The sequence below is a fragment of the Pyrgilauda ruficollis genome, unplaced genomic scaffold (assembly GCF_017590135.1).
Source record: "Pyrgilauda ruficollis isolate IOZ18807 unplaced genomic scaffold, ASM1759013v1 scaffold181, whole genome shotgun sequence".
Lineage (NCBI taxonomy): Eukaryota > Metazoa > Chordata > Aves > Passeriformes > Passeridae > Pyrgilauda > Pyrgilauda ruficollis.
In genome coordinates this window covers 452,943-469,962 of record NW_024517096.1, presented here as the reverse complement: position 1 = coordinate 469,962, position 17,020 = coordinate 452,943, and the positions used below count along the sequence as shown (strand labels likewise).

The window sequence follows — 17,020 nt, the reverse complement described above, 5'->3', positions numbered from 1 at the left end:
GACAAACAAATGCGTGCATTGGCTTAATTCGAGAGATCACCTTTAATGCAAATGCCCCTGGCAGGAGCAGCCCCGGTGCCCCCAGGTGCCCCCAGAGCCATGCTGGGGTCGGGGGCTGGTGCCAGCACCTTGAGGAGACAGCAAAGGCACCGAAATGTCCCCAAAGCCGGGTGCCTGTGCCCAGGGCTGGCGGGGGGCTGCGGAGGAGGGGGTGCTCACAGGCCGTGTAGCAGCAGCAGGAAACTCAATGAGAGAAAAAAAAAATGGGCATCCCCCTCCCCAGAGCTTCAAAACATCTTGGAAAATGCAAATCTGCCTCTCCCGAAGCCTGGGGGATGACTCAGCCCTGGGCAAGACACCACAGGAGGGGATTTTTGGGAAGGAAAACGACCCCTCCTCCTCCCCAGCCTGCCCCGGCACCAGCGGGAGAGGGGCTGGGAATGGGCAGCGTTGTCTCCCCCTGGCCAAGGAAAGGCTCCAATGCCCCAGAACAAACAACACAACCAAACAAATGAAAAAAAAAAAAAAAAAACCACCTCAAAAAACATAAAAACACTGTTATCACCAGCTAATTTAACACTGTTAAAAAAAAAAGGTCAGAGGTCACCCCAGAGCTGCCCCGGGACACCAGACCTCAGATCCTCGGCTGATTCCCAAGCCTTTCCCGCAGTCGGGCCTTCTCCTCCTGGCAGCAGAAGTGTTTTATAGATATTTATATATATATATTTATAATAATTAGATACTGTGTATGGTCGGCCATCCCAGCTCGACTCGGCTTTTGCGGATCTTCCTCCTTCCCGACGAAACAAGACGCCGCCGCCCCGACCTTCTCCGCGTCCCGCGGGAAGAGCAAAACGCTTCCGGCAGCTTCCCTGCTGGAAAAGCAGTCCCGATCCGGAGGTGAGCGCCGTGGAGAAGCTCCTCATCCCTCTCTCCTCCCCTCCTGTCCATCCCCTCGCCCCCACCCCACCCCTGCCTCCCCCGGCTGCCCATCCCTGGTGCCACCAGCGCGGGCTTTACACGGTGGCCCCCAGCATGGCGTCTGTGCCCGTCAGGATCTCATTCTGGTTGGAATCCAGTCCGAAGAATTTGACCTTGAGTCCGTCAACCGGGTGGACCACGGGCACCAGGGTGATTTTGGGGAAAGTCCTGGTGGCGAGCTCGAAGCGGCTGGTGCTGGCCAGCTCGATGGCCAGAGCCTTGAGGAAAAGCTTGGCCAGGTGCTTCCCCAGACAGGTCCGTACGCCTCCTCCGAAGGGGAGGTAGTGGAACCTGCCGTCCTTGTCTTCGCTCCGGCCCTGCCCGAAGCGGTCGGGGTCAAAGACGTCCACGTCCTTGAAGACGGGAGCGGTGTCGTGGGTGTCCCGGATGCTGTACATCACGCTCCAGCCCTTGGGGATTTGGAAACCCTGCGGAGAGGCAGGAAGGGGTGGAGAGGAGAGCAGAGTGGGTCAATCCTGCTGGAGAGGGAGCGGGAACAGGGGGATGAGATAAAGGAATTTTGTTTCCATGGAATGATGGAATGGTTTGGGTTGGGAGGGACCCTAAACTGATCCTGTCCCACCCCGCTCCATGGGCAGGGACACCTTCCATCACCCCAGGGTGCTCCAAGCCCCATCCAGACTTGGACACTTCCAGGGATTTGGCATCCACAATCCCTGGGCAATTTGTGCCAGGCAGCACCACCCTCACAGTTTTTCTTGCTTATTCCCATTTCTTTTGAGTTTATCCCTCAAGTGTGATGCAGATTTAAAGGAAAATCAGACAGCACAGCACAAAGAGATGCGAATCCTGGCTTCATTCCTCCCTCCGTCCCAAGGATTCGTGGGATGATCCATCTATTTATTTGCTTTGTGGTCACTGGCAGGAGCTGCCTACCAGGAACCCCGTGGTGCTGAGCAGGGGAAGCAGCTTCTCCCGTGCCATGCCCTACACATCAGCCAGCCCTTCCCAGAGCATCCCAGAGCATCCCAGAGGATCCCACAGCATCCCACACCCCGCTGCCTGTCAGCACCACACACCCAACACCCACGTTGGGGCCCGGGCGATGAGAAATGGGGTGGATTTATCATCCCCTGAGCACTTTAAAAGGTCTCTGACTCAAACCACTGCATTAGGAGGATTTACAGTGACAAGGCAGCTCCCGAGATTTTGTTTTGCTGGGAGGAAATTCCAGCCATGGTGGTGACTAATCCGCCTGTCATCCGGCAGCCTGGAGATGCCCTTTGCCGTAAACCTTTCCCCTGTCACACCCCAGCTCAGAATTTGGCGTCACTGTCACGAGCTGGGCTTTGAAGCATCACACCCGTCTGCTCTTTGACAGCTCCACGCATCCCTTGCTCCACATCCCATCACTGCTGGATCTGGAGCAAATCCCATTGCCGGAATCACAGAATTAATTAGGCTGCAAAAGCCTTTCAGATCATCACGTCCAAGCTGTGAGCTAACACCACCTCATCCACTAAACCGTGGCACTGAATGCCACATCCAGGCTTAAACCCCTCCAGGGATGGTGACTCCACCACCTCACCCCATTCCAATGCCCAACCACTCTTTCTGGGAAGAACTTTTTCCCTAATATCCAGCCTAAACTTCCCCTGGTCCAGCTTAGGGCTGCATCCCTTTATCCTACCACTGGTTGCCTGGGAGAAGGACTTAATTAGGCAGGACTTCATTTATCCCCTCGGAGGTCTCCTCTAAGCCAGGCTCAAGCCAGCCGGGCTGTTTTGGGGAGCTCGGGGTGCAGCACTACTCACGTCCAGCTCGAAGGTCTGCAGCACGGTCCGGTACCCCCCGGAGATGGGGGTGAAGAGCCGCAGAACCTCCTTGATGACGCAGTCCAGGTACTGGAGGCCGTTGATGTTGTCCAGGCGCAGGGAGCCCTCGCAGATGCAGCCGTTGTGGAGGATCCCTTTGCTCCGCAGCTCCTCCCGCAGCTTCTCCAGCACCCGCGGGTGTTTGAGGAGCTGCATGATCAGGGAGGTGCTGGCGCTGGCCGTGGTGGCGTAGGCGGCGAAGATGAGCTCCAGCGTGCCGTCCTGGGGGGCAGGAGAAAGGCCAGGGTGAGACACAGGGGTGGGGCAGAGGGGCCACCAGCCTCAGCGCCTCAAGGTGCCCCAGGGTGTTCTTCTCCCCAAAAGATTTCCAGCCTGGCCTCGGAATCGTGGAATGGTTTGGGTTGGATGGAAGTTAAGGATCAACTTGTTCCAGCCCCAGGGACACCTCCCACTGTCTCAGGGTGCTCCAAGCCCTGCCCAACCTCACCTTGGAGGCTCCCAGGGATGGAGCAGCCACAGATTTTCCCAAAAAACAGCTGCTCCAAAGATTTAAGATCCAAAGGGGCTGAGTGACCTGAGGAAGGATCACATCACAAAGCTGGGAGAGGGAAAAATGGAATGTGGAGGGAGATGGATTCTACTCTGGTGGTGATTTCCCACCCACCAGGATGGATGAGGGAAATCTGGGCAGAGTTTGTGTCTGTTGTTAATGGCCTGGGACACTTCCAGGGATGGGGCACCCACAGCCTGGTCACGTTTAACTGGAAGGTGACTCTTTGGACAGCCACCATGAGGAGCTTCACACAGAACCTCTGAGAATCAGACAAAAACCCAGGAGATGGCTCCTGGCATGCCACGGCCCTGCTGCAGATAAGAACCTGCTGAGGGGCTCCTGTGCCCTGCAAAGGAGGCACCAGGAGAAGTGGAAAGGTCAGGGGATGCAGCTGATCAAGGCTTCCATTGTGACCAGGGAGGTTCAGGTTGGATATCAGGAAGAATTCCTTTCCTGGAAGAGGGGCAAAGCGTTGGAAGAGACTGCCTGGGACGGCGATGGAGTCACCATCCCTGAAATCGTTCAAAAACCCAGTGGATGTGGAATTTCGTGGTATGGTTTAGTGGGGATGGAGGTTGGCCTTGGAGGCCTTTCCAAGCTTAATGATTCCATGGAACGTTTTGTAGAAAGGGCTGGGCACAACCAGCAAATGAATAAAGCAACTGGTCTGGATTGCATCCACCAACACATCGTGGTCCCCCAGCTCTCAGGTCTGCCCCAAAAGTTCCTCCTTGGAGCATCCCTCACTTTTCCCTTCAGGAAGGCCCTGCCCAAGGGGGCCCCAGGGAAGAGCTTTACCTTCAGCTCCTGCATGGTCAGCTCCTTGCCGTGCTCCTTCCCGCTCTCTATCAGGATGTCCAGGGCGTCGGCGTAGTCCTTGCCCTGCGTGTTCTGCAGCTTCTCCTGGATGGCTTTTTCCAGCCCCTTCTGCAGCGTCTCCCGGGCCCGGATTCCCTGCGGAGCAGGAAGCGCTCAGACCATGCCACCAGCAGCACCTTGCCCATCCCAGGAGCTGCAGGCGTGCTCAGGACAGGTCTGAGCCATAAAAGCAGAGGCTCAAAGAGGGGTGTGAAGATGTTGGAGGTGTCCCCTGGGCAGGAGGAGTGAAGCCGGAGTGGGGGAGATCACAGGAGGAGCAATCAACACCTAGGTGTAAATGACGGGTCTGGGCTGGGAGCCCCTGTCCGGCACCGGTTCACAGCCCCCGGCTCCTCCTGGGATGTATGGAAATCCCTGGGAAAATCGTCTCTCAAAGGAAAGCCCATTCATCCCAAAGAATCTTCTTCCCGAGCAATTTGATCACCTGGTCCCAGTAAAGCAATTCCTACAGGAGTGCAGCTGCTCGGGGCTAACCTGCTGCTGGGAATGATTCTGGGCTCCGAGGGGATGGAATCGTTCCCATGGGCAAATAGCAGTAAAAGAAAATGCAGGGATATCAGAAAAATAAATTTTGAACCCACGTATTTCTGTTATCAAAATTCCTCATGGGGAAAAAAAAAAATGATTTTATGTCTATTTTTTTGTTATGTTTTCATTTTGCGTGTTTCATCATAAAAACTGGAGTACTCCAGGAATTAGAAGGACCTGTTTTAGTTTTGGGAATTACAAGGATCTGCTTTAGCTCCTGGAATTACAAGGACCTGTTTCACTCCAAGTGAATTAAAAGGAGAAGGGTCCCACAAACTAAAAAAACACAGGCAAATTGCCAAATGAGGAAAAACACAAATTAAATCTGGGCAAGTCCTGGTTATTTCCTGTTATCAAACCACTCCAGCCACCAAGGAACAGATTTTCCCCTGCCTTCTCCACCAAATCAGGAATTGTGGCCCAAAACGGACTCCTTGAGGCCAGAGGATGAGAAATCCCACCGAGAACGGGGAAAGGCATGGATTAATCACCGCCCATTAATTAATTGAGAACCCGACCCCAGTCTCACCCTCCGGTAGCCGCTGAAGGGCAGGTCCACGGGCAGGGAGAAGACGTTCTCCACGAACTGCTGGTAGACCTCGAAGAGGCGGCCGAGCTCCTCGTCCGGGATGCGGAAGCCCAGCAGGACGCGGATGGCCATGCGGAATGTCAGCTTCTGCGCCTCGTGGTACACGTTGATGGACTCGGGCGTGCTGCTCCAGGCCCGCAGCGTGTCCTTGATCACCAGCTGGATCTTGGGGAGGTAACTCTCCAGAGCCTCGTGGCTGAAAATCTTGGAGAAAACCTACGGGAAACAGCAAAGAGAGGTTTGTCCACAGCCCCAATAGCCATGGCTTTCTCCAAGGTGTCCTACAGGGAGTTGTCACCATTCCAAACTCTTCATCCAGTTCCCAAAAAAGCTGGCAGAAACACCAGTTCCTCCCGAGATTCCCACCATGACCATCACAACTGACCAGGAGTAACGGAGCAAACCAGGATGGGAGGAATTCCTCCATCCCACGTGTGGCAGGAAGGACAGAGATGGCTTTCTGTGTCCAAAGGATCCCAGCTCTGTTCATCCCATGGTTTGGGTATCACTAATGCACCTTTTCCACAGGGATTCTCCAGCATCCAACATGGACAAACACAAGGGGAAAACACAACTCTCCCAACAGGAAGCACTGACAATTCCTCCCACCTCTCCATCACCTTTTCCTTTTTCTTTTTTTTTTTTTTTGCCTTCACGGATGCAAAACAAAGAAAAATAATTATTTTGGAGCCTTTAGGATCTCTGTGGAATCTGGCTGAACTCCGACAGGGGTTCAAGCGGGGAAGAGCCTCTGCACGTACGCAGAGGCCGCGATCGCCCTCGGCTCATTTCCTTGGGAAACCAGGGGAAAAAAAAAAAATTCCTGATGTCAGCAGCCAGCGTTAATTTAAGCCCTGCGAGTAAACAGTGAGCAGGACTGGGCCTCCCCAGGTCCCCCACGCTAACGGCTCCTTACTCCAATTTTTTTCCTCCAATTTGGGCCCGGGCCCGCTCGAGGAGCTCAGCAATGCCAGGAATGTCCCTTCCCGGCACAGCAGTGCTTTCATTCGGCATTCCCGCCGCATCCCTCGCCGAGCAAGGGGGGAAAGTGCTGTTTGTTTATTTTTTATTAACCTACACACACGCACGGGGCAGGGCGCACACGCACCGCAGGCCTCCAGGAAAATCCAATTAAACCAGGATTCCAAGGAGGGAGCTGCGCGCCGGAGCCTCCACCGGTGGCCGCTTCCCGGCGGGAATGGAGGCGAGGTGGGGGGGCTGCCAAGTTATCAACCCACCGAGAGGAGCGAAATCAAAGCCGCCCCCTCTTTTCCATGAGCGCCGGGCTCGCCGGAGCTGTAAATGTGAGAATTTCCTCCGCAGTCAGCACTCCAAGGGAAAGGTAATATTTTCCTGGCTGCGACCCCTCATTGCTAATGCCCGGCGTTCCCTGGGAGTTTGTTTGGTGAAAAAACACCTCTGTCCCCTCGCAGCTCCGGGCAGGAGCCTCCGCAAGAGCCGCTTCGCAGCGCCCCAGGTTGAGCCCCCAGTAAAACTCAGCGCCCGGCGCGGAGCTGCCCGCGGAAATCCCGGGATGCGAGGATGGATAGGGAAGAGAATCCGACCGTGGGGACAGGGAGCCATCCCTGGATGGCCGCAGAGAGCAGAGGCATGAATGAATGAGAGGAAGAATCAATGAATGAATGAATGAACAGCAGGGAGCGGGACGGGGCCGCCTCCTGCCTGCATCCAGCGCCGCTCCAGCCTGGAAAGGCAGCGGCGTTCGGGCATTTTCTGCTGGAAAAAGCAGCTGCTCGGGCAGGAAAAGCTGGAGGGGGTAAAGCCAAGACCCTCGGCTGCGCATTTTCTGCTGGAAAAAGCAGCAGGAAAAGCTGGAGGGGGTGAAGCCGAGACCCTCGGCTGTGTGGGGAAGGTGGGGAGGGAATGGGGAAGGTACAAGGGAGTGGGGAAGGGACAGTTCCTTTGTCCATGAGCAGGACACCGGGTCTAATGCAGATCCAGGATCCATGAGCTCTTCCACAGGGATGGGACAAGACCACCTGGCAAAGGGACACCGCTGTGTCCCCATCCAGCTCTCACCTGCCCTTCATCCATGCTGAGGAGCTTGGAATAAGGACAGAAGCTCCCAGTGAATGTCCTGAAACACTTCCCGTGCCTCAGTTTCCCCAGTTGGAAGCAGGGCCAGTGAGGGGACAACTTCTGCTTTAGGAGCACCGGGTCTACGTCCCTGCTGGGAGCCACCAGCCCAGTGGAGGTGGCCTTTGGGGGCTCCTGTACTCATCCTTCCCCGGCATCCCCCACAGGAGGAGCACAGGGAGACCCCCTGCTCCCTGAAGGAAGGACACAGACGTGCCTCTGGTCCCAAAACAGCTGCCGAGCTGTGGGGGGCTGGATCCACACCCCTGGATCAAGCCAAGCTTCCCAAGAGGAAAGATCCTGTCCTAAGGATTGGTGTGAACAGGAGGGAAGAGAAAACTGAGCCCCTGATGGGATCAGCACAAACCTGACCAGGGGCAGGTTAAGCTCCGGGGGGTGAGGGGGATTTTGTTCTTTCTCTGCAATTTTTGGGAGCTCTCCCCATGCCAGGAGGCTCCTCCAGCTGGCTGCTCCCTGGAGCTCCCAACCGAGCCACGGCCTGAGCCCCGGCCGCGCTGCTCCGTCCCGGCCGCCGCCGCCGCGCTCGCACCGCCTAATCCCACATGTCAGCAGATCCTTCCCCGGCCAGACACAAGTCTGGATCCCCTTCCAGTCACCTCCAGTTCAACCCTGCATCTTTCCAGTTGATTAAAAAGGAGGAGAAGGCAGCCAACTTTCCCCGACGAACCCCGGCACGTTCCCAGCCTAAAATTCCTGCGCCCTCTAGTGAAGTGGAGCCGAGCGGCTCGGCCGCTCCAGGAGCGAATCCAGGCAAAGCTGAGGAGAATCGGGGCAAGAAAAAGTTGTTCCAGAGCTGCCGAGAGGCAAAATCATCTCTAAGCTCAGCTTTGTTAACCCTGAGATGCCCCAGCCCGACTGTGGCGGCACCCAGCCACAAGGGATCATGGCAGGTCTAGGATTTTTTTGGGATGCTGGAAAGAGTTTTTCCATGTTGGGGTATGTCCCAAAAGAGCCAAATCTGGGAATTTGCTCCATGCAAAGGTGTTCATTTCCACTCTACACCCACACTGACGGAGACCCCACCACCCAGCGAGCCTGGCTGGAATTTTCCCACTCCGCCTCACATGGAAAAAGGATATTTATGGTTTTCCAAAGGCAGAAAATGTCTTCCCAGCGCCTCAGCTCCAGCTCCACGTGACAGCAAAGTGCCACCAGCCCCAGCTGGAGAACGCCCCAGCCCCATCCTTAAACCACAGCCAGGGAATTTGAGGGAATTCTGTGAGCTCCAGCAGTGATTCCATGCACGGTTGGGGTTTTGGGACCACTTTTCCCATGGCTTTCTCCTTCCCACTCCAAGCACCAGCACCAATCCCTGCCTTTTGCCATCCATGATTCCCAGGCCCCTCGCTCCCACCTGGCTCCCACAAGAGGGAATGGAGCTTTCCTTTCCTCCCCTCCAGGAGGAAAACTGAAAGTTTGGGATCAGCCACCTGCATCCCATCCAGCCTGGAGCCGCTGGCCCGACCAAAGGGAGGCAGGATGAGCCTGGAAATGTTTTCAGGAACCAATTTGGCATCTGCCGGAGGTTTGGCTGACAGGAGATGTCGGGAAGCATCCAAAGCAACATCTCAACCTGAATTCGTCCTAATTCTTCCCACATTTCCAAAGACCAGGCTGTGTTTGTCCCAGCCCTGTCCCATCACCACATGATCCTGGATGTCTGCCCCTCTCCAGAGCCCATTCCCATGCTCCAGCGGGCTTGGAAACCGGGATATTTTTGAAGGTGGTTCATGGGCAAGAGGCCCTCCTGGTACTGGGAGCATGAACAAAGGGAAAGCACAGCAAAAAAATTGGAAAGGCACCACAAAAGGAGAGAAAATTCCAAAAAATCCCATTCCTGCCCGGACACTCTGTTTATAAAAGGTTCAGCCTTTGTACAAAGCAAAGAATTGATTCCTTTTCTCCCCTTTTTTCCCTGGAAAATGGAGCACATGGAAGGCTCCATCCTGGAGGAATCCAGGCTCTCGTGAACGCTCCAGCCTCCAACAGGAGTCTGGGAACAGGAGCTGGAGCCTCCAGGCTAAAAGGAATGACGTGCCTTTGCCAAAGGCTCTTACACTGAAATTCGAATGATTCCCAGAAAAATCTGCTGGAAAAAATGGAAGGATCGTTTCAGACCCTCGGGTCATGTCATGACGTACCTTCGCGGGCGGTCCCTGCCCGTGATTTTAACATGTTAAAAAAAAAAAAAAAAAAAAAAAAAAAAGATTATGAGAAACCCCATCATTTCCAGTCAAGTTCAGAATAAGATGAAGGCCAAGATCTGCATTTCCCCACAACTCAAAAATCTCCATGTTCAAGGATGTCTCCTAGAAATCCCCCACATGGCATGGGAGGATTTCGATCCCAAACCCTTTAAGGCCCTGCTTTCAATCCCAAATTTTCAAGGCTGAGTTGTTAAAGGGGCTGTGGGGGAGAGTCAGGACCAAGCAGGACCTGCCTCAGCAGCCCCTCTGCAAAACTGCCTCAGTCTCCCAAAAATTCCATCCCCAGCAGAATTCCATCAAGACATTTCAGCTTCTCGGCCGAATTTTTGGGGATACCAAAAGGCACTGGGATTCTTTAGCTTGGGAATGATGCTCCAAGTGTCCTCTACCTTTTGTTTATGGAGAAAAAGGAGAATAAAAGTCACCTAATGCTCCTCAAGGAGGGAGAATGATCCCACATCTGTGGATGCCACGGCAAAGAAATGGGAGCTGTGTCCAGAGAAAAGGGATCAGAAAGTGGGATCAGCCGGCCAGAATCCAGCTGGGATCCCTGTGGATGGAGCTGTGGGGAAGGAGAATCCCACAAACCCAGCGGGCACGGTCAGAGCTCTCTTTCCTCAGGGAATCATGGAATGGTTTGGGTTGGAAGAGACCTTGAAGATGTAATTCCGACCCCTGGGATGGATCAGTGCCTGTGGTGTGGGCATGAAGGATTCCCTGGAGACAAGGGGGGGGAGAACAGCTTTCCCAGGGAACCAGTGGAAGTGAAATATCAGGAGGAAAATCCCAGTTTTTACTGAGTCAAAGGGTTTTCCTGGAGCGCAGAGAGAGGACAGAAGGGAAGGATCCCTATGGATTTAAGCAACCCAGAGCAGGATTCTTCTAGAGACAAAGCCAGACTTAAAAATAAACCAGCCCTTGGTCCAGCCAAGAATTCCAGAAACTGGGAACAGAGCAGAGCAAGAGGTGGTGACACTCGGGAGGGGATGAGTGAATTCCCAATCCATGATGCAGCCACTTCATCCCAAAGGAATAAAAACCCCTTCCAGAGCATGCACTGTGTTGTGGCAGGAATAAAGGGAAAAAGCTTGGAAAAGGGATTCCTCTAAGGAAATCCTGAGGATTGCAAGGCATCCACAGGATGAGCACCCGAGGAGCTCCTGCAGACCAGGCGAGGGTTAAAGCTGCTCCAGGGAGGGGGTGGCACGGCCTGAGGGGACCCCACAAGGTGATCCCAACTTTAGGCCACCCCACAAGGAGAAGGAAGCTGGAGAAGCAGCGGCTGGGAGAGATTTCACGGGAAAAATTCCACCTGGGAAGTGACGGAGAGCGGCCTTACCACCAGAGGGATGAGTGGAATGTCACAAACCACAACCGAGGAGGTTCCTTGGAAGGATGGAGGAGGACGGATGGAAAAAAACAAAGGGACGACGGTGCAGGATGGATCCTGACTCCCTGACATCCCTGGGATCAGCTCCCCATCCCTCTGGAAGTCGAGCCTGGATTGCAGTTCCACCCAGCTGCTGCCCAAGGAGGGGCTTCACCTTCTCCATGTCTCCCAAGACACCCAAAAACTCCCACCCTGGAAGGTGGAAAATCCAAATTTGGGGATCCCAGGGAATCCCACAGCCACAATCCTGCTCCACCAGCACAGCGGGCTCGGAGCTCGTGGGGAGTTTTGGGCCGGAAGGCACCATGAAATCCCCCAAATTTCTGTTTTAGACAAAGCTCCTCCATTTGGCTGCTTTTTTTTTTTTTTTAATCCCTTGCAATGACTCTGGATTTACACCCCTGGAGATGACAGAACTCCTTGCTCTAAAGTCAAGGAGCCAACCCAGCCCAGGAATTCTTCCCCTGGAACAGGAGCCCTGCTCCATACATGGAAGATTTTCCCTGCTCCAGAGGCTTTTGTCCATGGATTAAGGGCATGGAGAAGGAGCTGGAGCTGGTGGCAGCTGGAATTCGGCCTGTTTGATATAATTTTGGGAGCTGGCTCCCATGGATTGGGATGGTTTCTTTTCCACCACAGGCACACAGAATAGGCTGGGAAGGTTGGATAGACACAGAAAAAAAAATTTAAAAAAAAATCCTAAAAACCCTAAAAAAAAAAAAAACCTGTTAACAACCTCAGTCCAGGTTTTTTTGTCGGAAAAGATCCATTCCTGCCACCTCCCATCGCTCCTTCCTCCCCCATCCCGATCCCGATCCTTCCCTGCCCCCCAGCAGCTGGTTTATATTTGCCCGTAAATTTATGGCCCCTTTTGTGTTCTTAATCCCCTCGCAAACGATAAGAAAGCCTCGGACCTTTCCACTCGGTGCTAATGAGCTCAACACTTGCGTGCCTCGGAGGCAGGGCATTAATTGCGGTGTGTTAATGAGCGATGGAGCTTTGGACACTGAGACAAACCAGGGCCGCTCCTCCGCTCCGCTCCCTGCTGCTCCCTCCTGGAATCCCTGCATGTCTCCCCAGCAATCCCAAGGATTGCTTTTATTTTATTCCATCTTTGCCTTTTAATTTGTTTTAATTTCTTTTTTTATTTTTTTTTTCTGAGCCGGCTGTGCCTATTTTGGGATGGCTCTGCTGGAAGACGAGTCCGGCACTCTCCTGCCAAGCTGGATGATCCCGAGGAAAGCCTGATCCCACCTTTCCCTGGACATCCTGGGAATCTCCTTCCTGGCCCTGGGCGCTGCTCAGACTTGACCTAAACCCTAAAGGTCACGTCCTGGTCATTCCCAATTCCCATTTCCTTCTCCACCAGGATCCCTTGCAGGCACAGGAGTGCAGAATTCCAGCTTCCTGCTGGAATTAGATCCCATAAAAGCAGAGGCTGCCATATCCCTAAAATCAGGTTTGTTTTGCCCTCATTCACCCCAGAATCAACACTCCCAAAATCCAGGGTTTTCCAGGTGGAAATGGGAATTGAAGAGGTCGACAAGGACGAGATGGGATCGGATGGGACAAGGATGGAGGGAGGAGCCAGGGTGGGATAAGAGCGGGATGGGGAGACCCCCAGAGAATGGAGCAGGAGCTGGAATGATCCCACCAACCCTTCCCAGGGAGTTCCAGCAGGAGCTCCAATCCCAAGGGATGACATTCATCCTTCACAGGGCGGGCAGGGACAGGAATCTGCCACCAAAAACCCGGAGCAAAGACCCTGCTCAGCCACCGGGGTGGCTCCTGAGAGGAGCCTGGAGGTGACTCCAGACAAAAATTCCACTGTGGAGCTCCGGCTCCAGCAGGGGTGGCCCAGATCCCTCTCCAACATCAACACAAACTCCGTGATCCAGCAGCAGGAGCAGCCTGGCCGGGATAAATATCCCAGAAAAGTGGGAGAGGAGTTAGGAGCTGCTGTTGGTTGTTCCTTGTGAGCTGCTCTGGTCACCCAGCTCTGTCCAAGGCCAAAGCTGGAATCAACGCCAGGGACATCTGCACTGAAGCCATTCCATGGGGCAGGAATTTTCCCCATTCCCAGCCCTCCATCCTGCCCCAGGCTGACTCCAAACCCTCTCAGCAACTGAAGAGTTCATTTCCCAAAACAGGGATATTTTCCTTAATTTACAGGAATTTTCAGTGCCAGCGATATCTGCAGTGAAGGCATTCCCTGCTGCAGGAATTCCCCATTCCCAGCCTTCCATCCCTGCCCCAAGCTGATTCCACATCCTGCAATTCCCTCTCTACAACTGGAGAGTTCATATCCCAAAACAGGGAGGTTTCCTCCAATTTATAGGAATTTTGACAGCCTCCTGGATGGGAAATTGGATGAATTTGGGATGGGAAAAAGCTTCCGCAGGGTTAGGACTGGGGTGCTCCTGAGCACCTCCTGCATCCCAGAATCCTTTACCCACACCTACAGGATCAACACTTCCGGATATTCTGTATGGAACGGGATAATGAATCCATAAAGATCCCAAAAAACAGCTGGGACACGGAAACAGGAAAGAGAGAAGAGCTCCAACATCTGGATCATCCCACCCTATCCCTGATCCCACCCAGCGGATCCAGCGGGAATTCGCTGATCCCGGAATTCCACCGAGGAGCTGAAATTCCTTGGAAAGCTCCAGCGAGCAGCTGATCCCTGGCAGGATCCCAGAACCCTCCCGCAAGAACATGTTGGGTTTGGAGCTCATCTCCACATCCCGGTGACAATCTGGAGAGCGCGGATCGCCTGCCAGGGAATGCTGGAAGAGGAGCTGCTGGAAATAAATGCAGCTCCGTGGGGTTTTGGGAAGATGAGGGGGATTTACGGCCGTGGACAAGAGCTGGAGATGATCCCGAGTGGCTGGAAGCGCAGCAGAGGTGGGTTCCGCGCTCTGCTTTTCCTCATTTTGGCCAAAATCCTGTGCCAGGTGAGGAATTCCGTGTCAGTTTCTGGCAGGATCAGGGAATTGGGAAGGGACAAGCGAAGGGTCGAGCTGGGAGACGAAGCAAATCTGGAATCTGAGAGGTCACCGAACACCAGAGAACCCCACAATGCTTCAGAGTGGATCATCATCCAGCAAAAAGATTTCCCAGGAAATCCTCTCTCCACGGAGCTTCCAACTGCTCCAAACCTTTCCATGAACCTCCCAAGAGCAGGCCCCTCCCTGTGGAAATTGGGGAATCCCGTGGAAAATTCTGCCTTTTCCAAGTTCTTTCCTTGCTTCCCTGGCAGGTCAAGAGGAGAACTCGGGCTCAGTTTAGGATTTAAGCTCGTCCTAGGTCCAAATCCTTTCTCCTGAGAGCTCTCTGAATTTCAGGGGGGGGAGAGCTGGAAGTTGGAGCGGTGGAACAACAAAAACTCGGGAATGACGAGCTCAGAAGAGGCCACACCTGAAGGAAGGAGCCTTGATCTGCTCCTCAGAATCTTGATAAGAGCAGAATAACCGATTTTAACCCCATTAGAGGCAGGCTCAGCTTATCTCCGCGTGCAGCTCGGGGATGGGTTTTTAGGGAGAAGAGGATTCCCTAAATCGGGATCAGCCCAGGCTGGGTGGGGTGGGAGGTGCTCGGCTCCCAAAAGAAGCAATTAGCAGGTGATAGAGGGAAGAATAAGGCTAAAACTCCCGAATTCCAGAGCTGGGCACGCTGGACTCAATCTCCAGCTGATGAAAGGGAAAACTTGAAAAAGAATTAACTCCCAGAATGTCACAGATCCCAGGAAAAGAGTTTGTGGGAGCTCAAGGAGCGGGAGAAGGAGCCAGGGTTATCCTGGGACAGGGTTTGTTGGAATACCTGAGCTCGGGAGGCTTTTGGCCACCCCGATGCAGGAATTAGGATTTAGGAGTTAATTGGGATTTAGGAATGAATTAGGAATTGGGATCCTTGCCGGCTTGGAATCACAAGTGATGCCAAAAATCATGGAATTGTGGAACGGCTTGAGTTGGAAGGGACTTTGAAGATCATCGGTTGCACTCCCTGTCACGGCCAGGGACAGCTCCCAGGGTGCTCCGAATCCCATCCCAGCCTCGGGCACTGCCAGGGATCCAGGGGCACCCACAGCAAACCTGGGAATTCCATCCCAACCCCTGCCCACCCTCCCAGGGCACAATTCCTTCCTAACATCCAGCATCCACGCAGGATGCAAAAAGCGTTTTGAGGAGCACAGTGGAGACCTTTAGGGCCGAGAACATTCCAAAAGCTTTGGGTTTCAGAGTGTGGGGTTGGCCACGTGGTTTTTCCCAGCAGGAAAAACCCGGGAGTGAGAACACCAGGAAGAGCCGCGGAGGCGAGAGGAAACCTCCGCCGGGCTTGTGCCCAGCCCGGCCCTGGTGCCAATCCCAAAGCCACCAGGATCCCACAGAGGTCAGGCCTCCCTTTTCCATGACCCCATAACCCACAGTCCCCTGGGCCCGCTTCTGAGGCCGGAATTCCGTGGTTTTATCCCAGGCAAGCAAAGGCCACTTCGGATGAGCAAAAAATAAACCAGAGGCGCAGGAGGGTGAAAGGAGCAGGGAATGGGCACGGAGACACCTGCAGATCTCTGCCTGATCCTGCTTAACCCTCCTTGGATAGGGAATAAACCCTCCTTGGATAGGGAATAAACCCGCCCTGGATAGGGAATAAAATCTCCTTGGATAGGGAATAAACCCATTTTCCTCCTGGATGGAGGCAGCCGCATCACCACCCCCTTGGTAGGAAAAATATCTCCATTTTTAAGGAAAAAACCCCAGAACTGGAGGGGCTGAGCTGGTCCTGGTTTGGGGCAGGGACAGCCACAGCTTTTTTTGTGGTGTCACTCCTAAAAATTGTGACTAACGGGTGTCATGTGCTGTTTGTTTTCCCGTCATCTCCCCCAGGAGGAAAGAGGGAAGGAATTTTCGGAGGTTTGGAAGGGATTTCACAGCCTCCAAAATAGGAAACGCTGCTGGAGCAGGGACGCGGCCCCGGGGCAGGGATGGGGACGGCCTCGTGTCCCCAACAGTGTCACCAGGGCTGTGAGGGGGACACCCCCCCCTTCATCCCAAATCATTCCCAGCCCAGATCCAGCTGGGAAGGGGCCCCTGGGGTGTGACGGGCACGGCACCGCTGCCACCAGCCCTGCAGCGGGGGGGACACGGGGGCTGTCCCCAGCTCTGCCGGGGCTCAGCACCCCAAACCTCACTGGGGCTCTGAGGGGGGGACACAAGAGGGTCCCAGCACCCCAAACCAGGCTGATCTGGGGGTGTCACCTCAGGGGGACACAAAAGGGGCTCAGCACCCCAATCCAGGCTGATCTGGGAATGTCACCTCAGGGGGATACAAAAGGTCCCAGCACCCCAAACCAGACTGATCTGGGGGTGTCACCTCAGGGGGATACAAAAGGTCCCAGCACCCCAATCCAGGCTGATCTGGGGGTGTCACCTCAGGGGGATACAAAAGGTCCCAGCACCCCAATCCAGGCTGATCTGGGGGTTCTGAGGGGGAGTGTCACTTGTGGGGGACACAAACGGGTCCCAGCATCCCAAACCAGGCTGATCTGGGGGTGTCACCTCAGGGGGACACAAAAGGGGCTCAGCACCCCAATCCAGGCTGATCTGGGGGTGTCACCTCAGGAGGACACAAAAGGGGCTCAGCACCCCAATCCAGGCTGATCTGGGGGTTCTGAGGGGGGGTGTCACTTGTGGGGGACACAAACGGGTCCCAGCACCCCAAACCAGGCTGATCTGGGGGTGTCACCTCAGGGGGACACAAAAGGGTCTCAGCACTGATCTGGGGGTTCTAAGGTGACACAAAAGGGTCCCAGCACCCCCAAACAGGCTGCCCTGGGGATGTCACCTCAGGGGGACACAGAAAGGTCTCAACCCCCCCTCCAACCACGGCTTCACCCCAGAACCCCCACCCTCATCCCAAATTCCCTGAGATCCCAGGAAGGTCTCAGCACCACCCCCTCCATCAGAAGCCCCTCGGGGT

The 17,020-nt window shown here is 54.5% G+C and overlaps 1 protein-coding gene across 1 annotated transcript in view; it reads right to left on the bottom strand.

Moving 5' to 3' along the window:
- Positions 1–547: 547 nt before the first annotated feature.
- The window catches only part of LOC121352046 (cytochrome P450 26B1), a 19,494-nt gene continuing 3,021 nt past the window's right edge, over positions 548–17,020 (bottom strand). Inside the window, exons 3-6 of the mRNA XM_041464610.1 lie at positions 5,267–5,542; positions 4,129–4,284; positions 2,757–3,038; positions 548–1,409 (exon numbers count right to left, since the gene is read on the bottom strand). Of these exons, the coding sequence (XP_041320544.1) occupies positions 1,017–1,409; positions 2,757–3,038; positions 4,129–4,284; positions 5,267–5,542 (1,107 nt within the window). The 3' untranslated portion in view covers positions 548–1,016. The remainder of the gene's footprint in view (positions 1,410–2,756; positions 3,039–4,128; positions 4,285–5,266; positions 5,543–17,020) is intronic.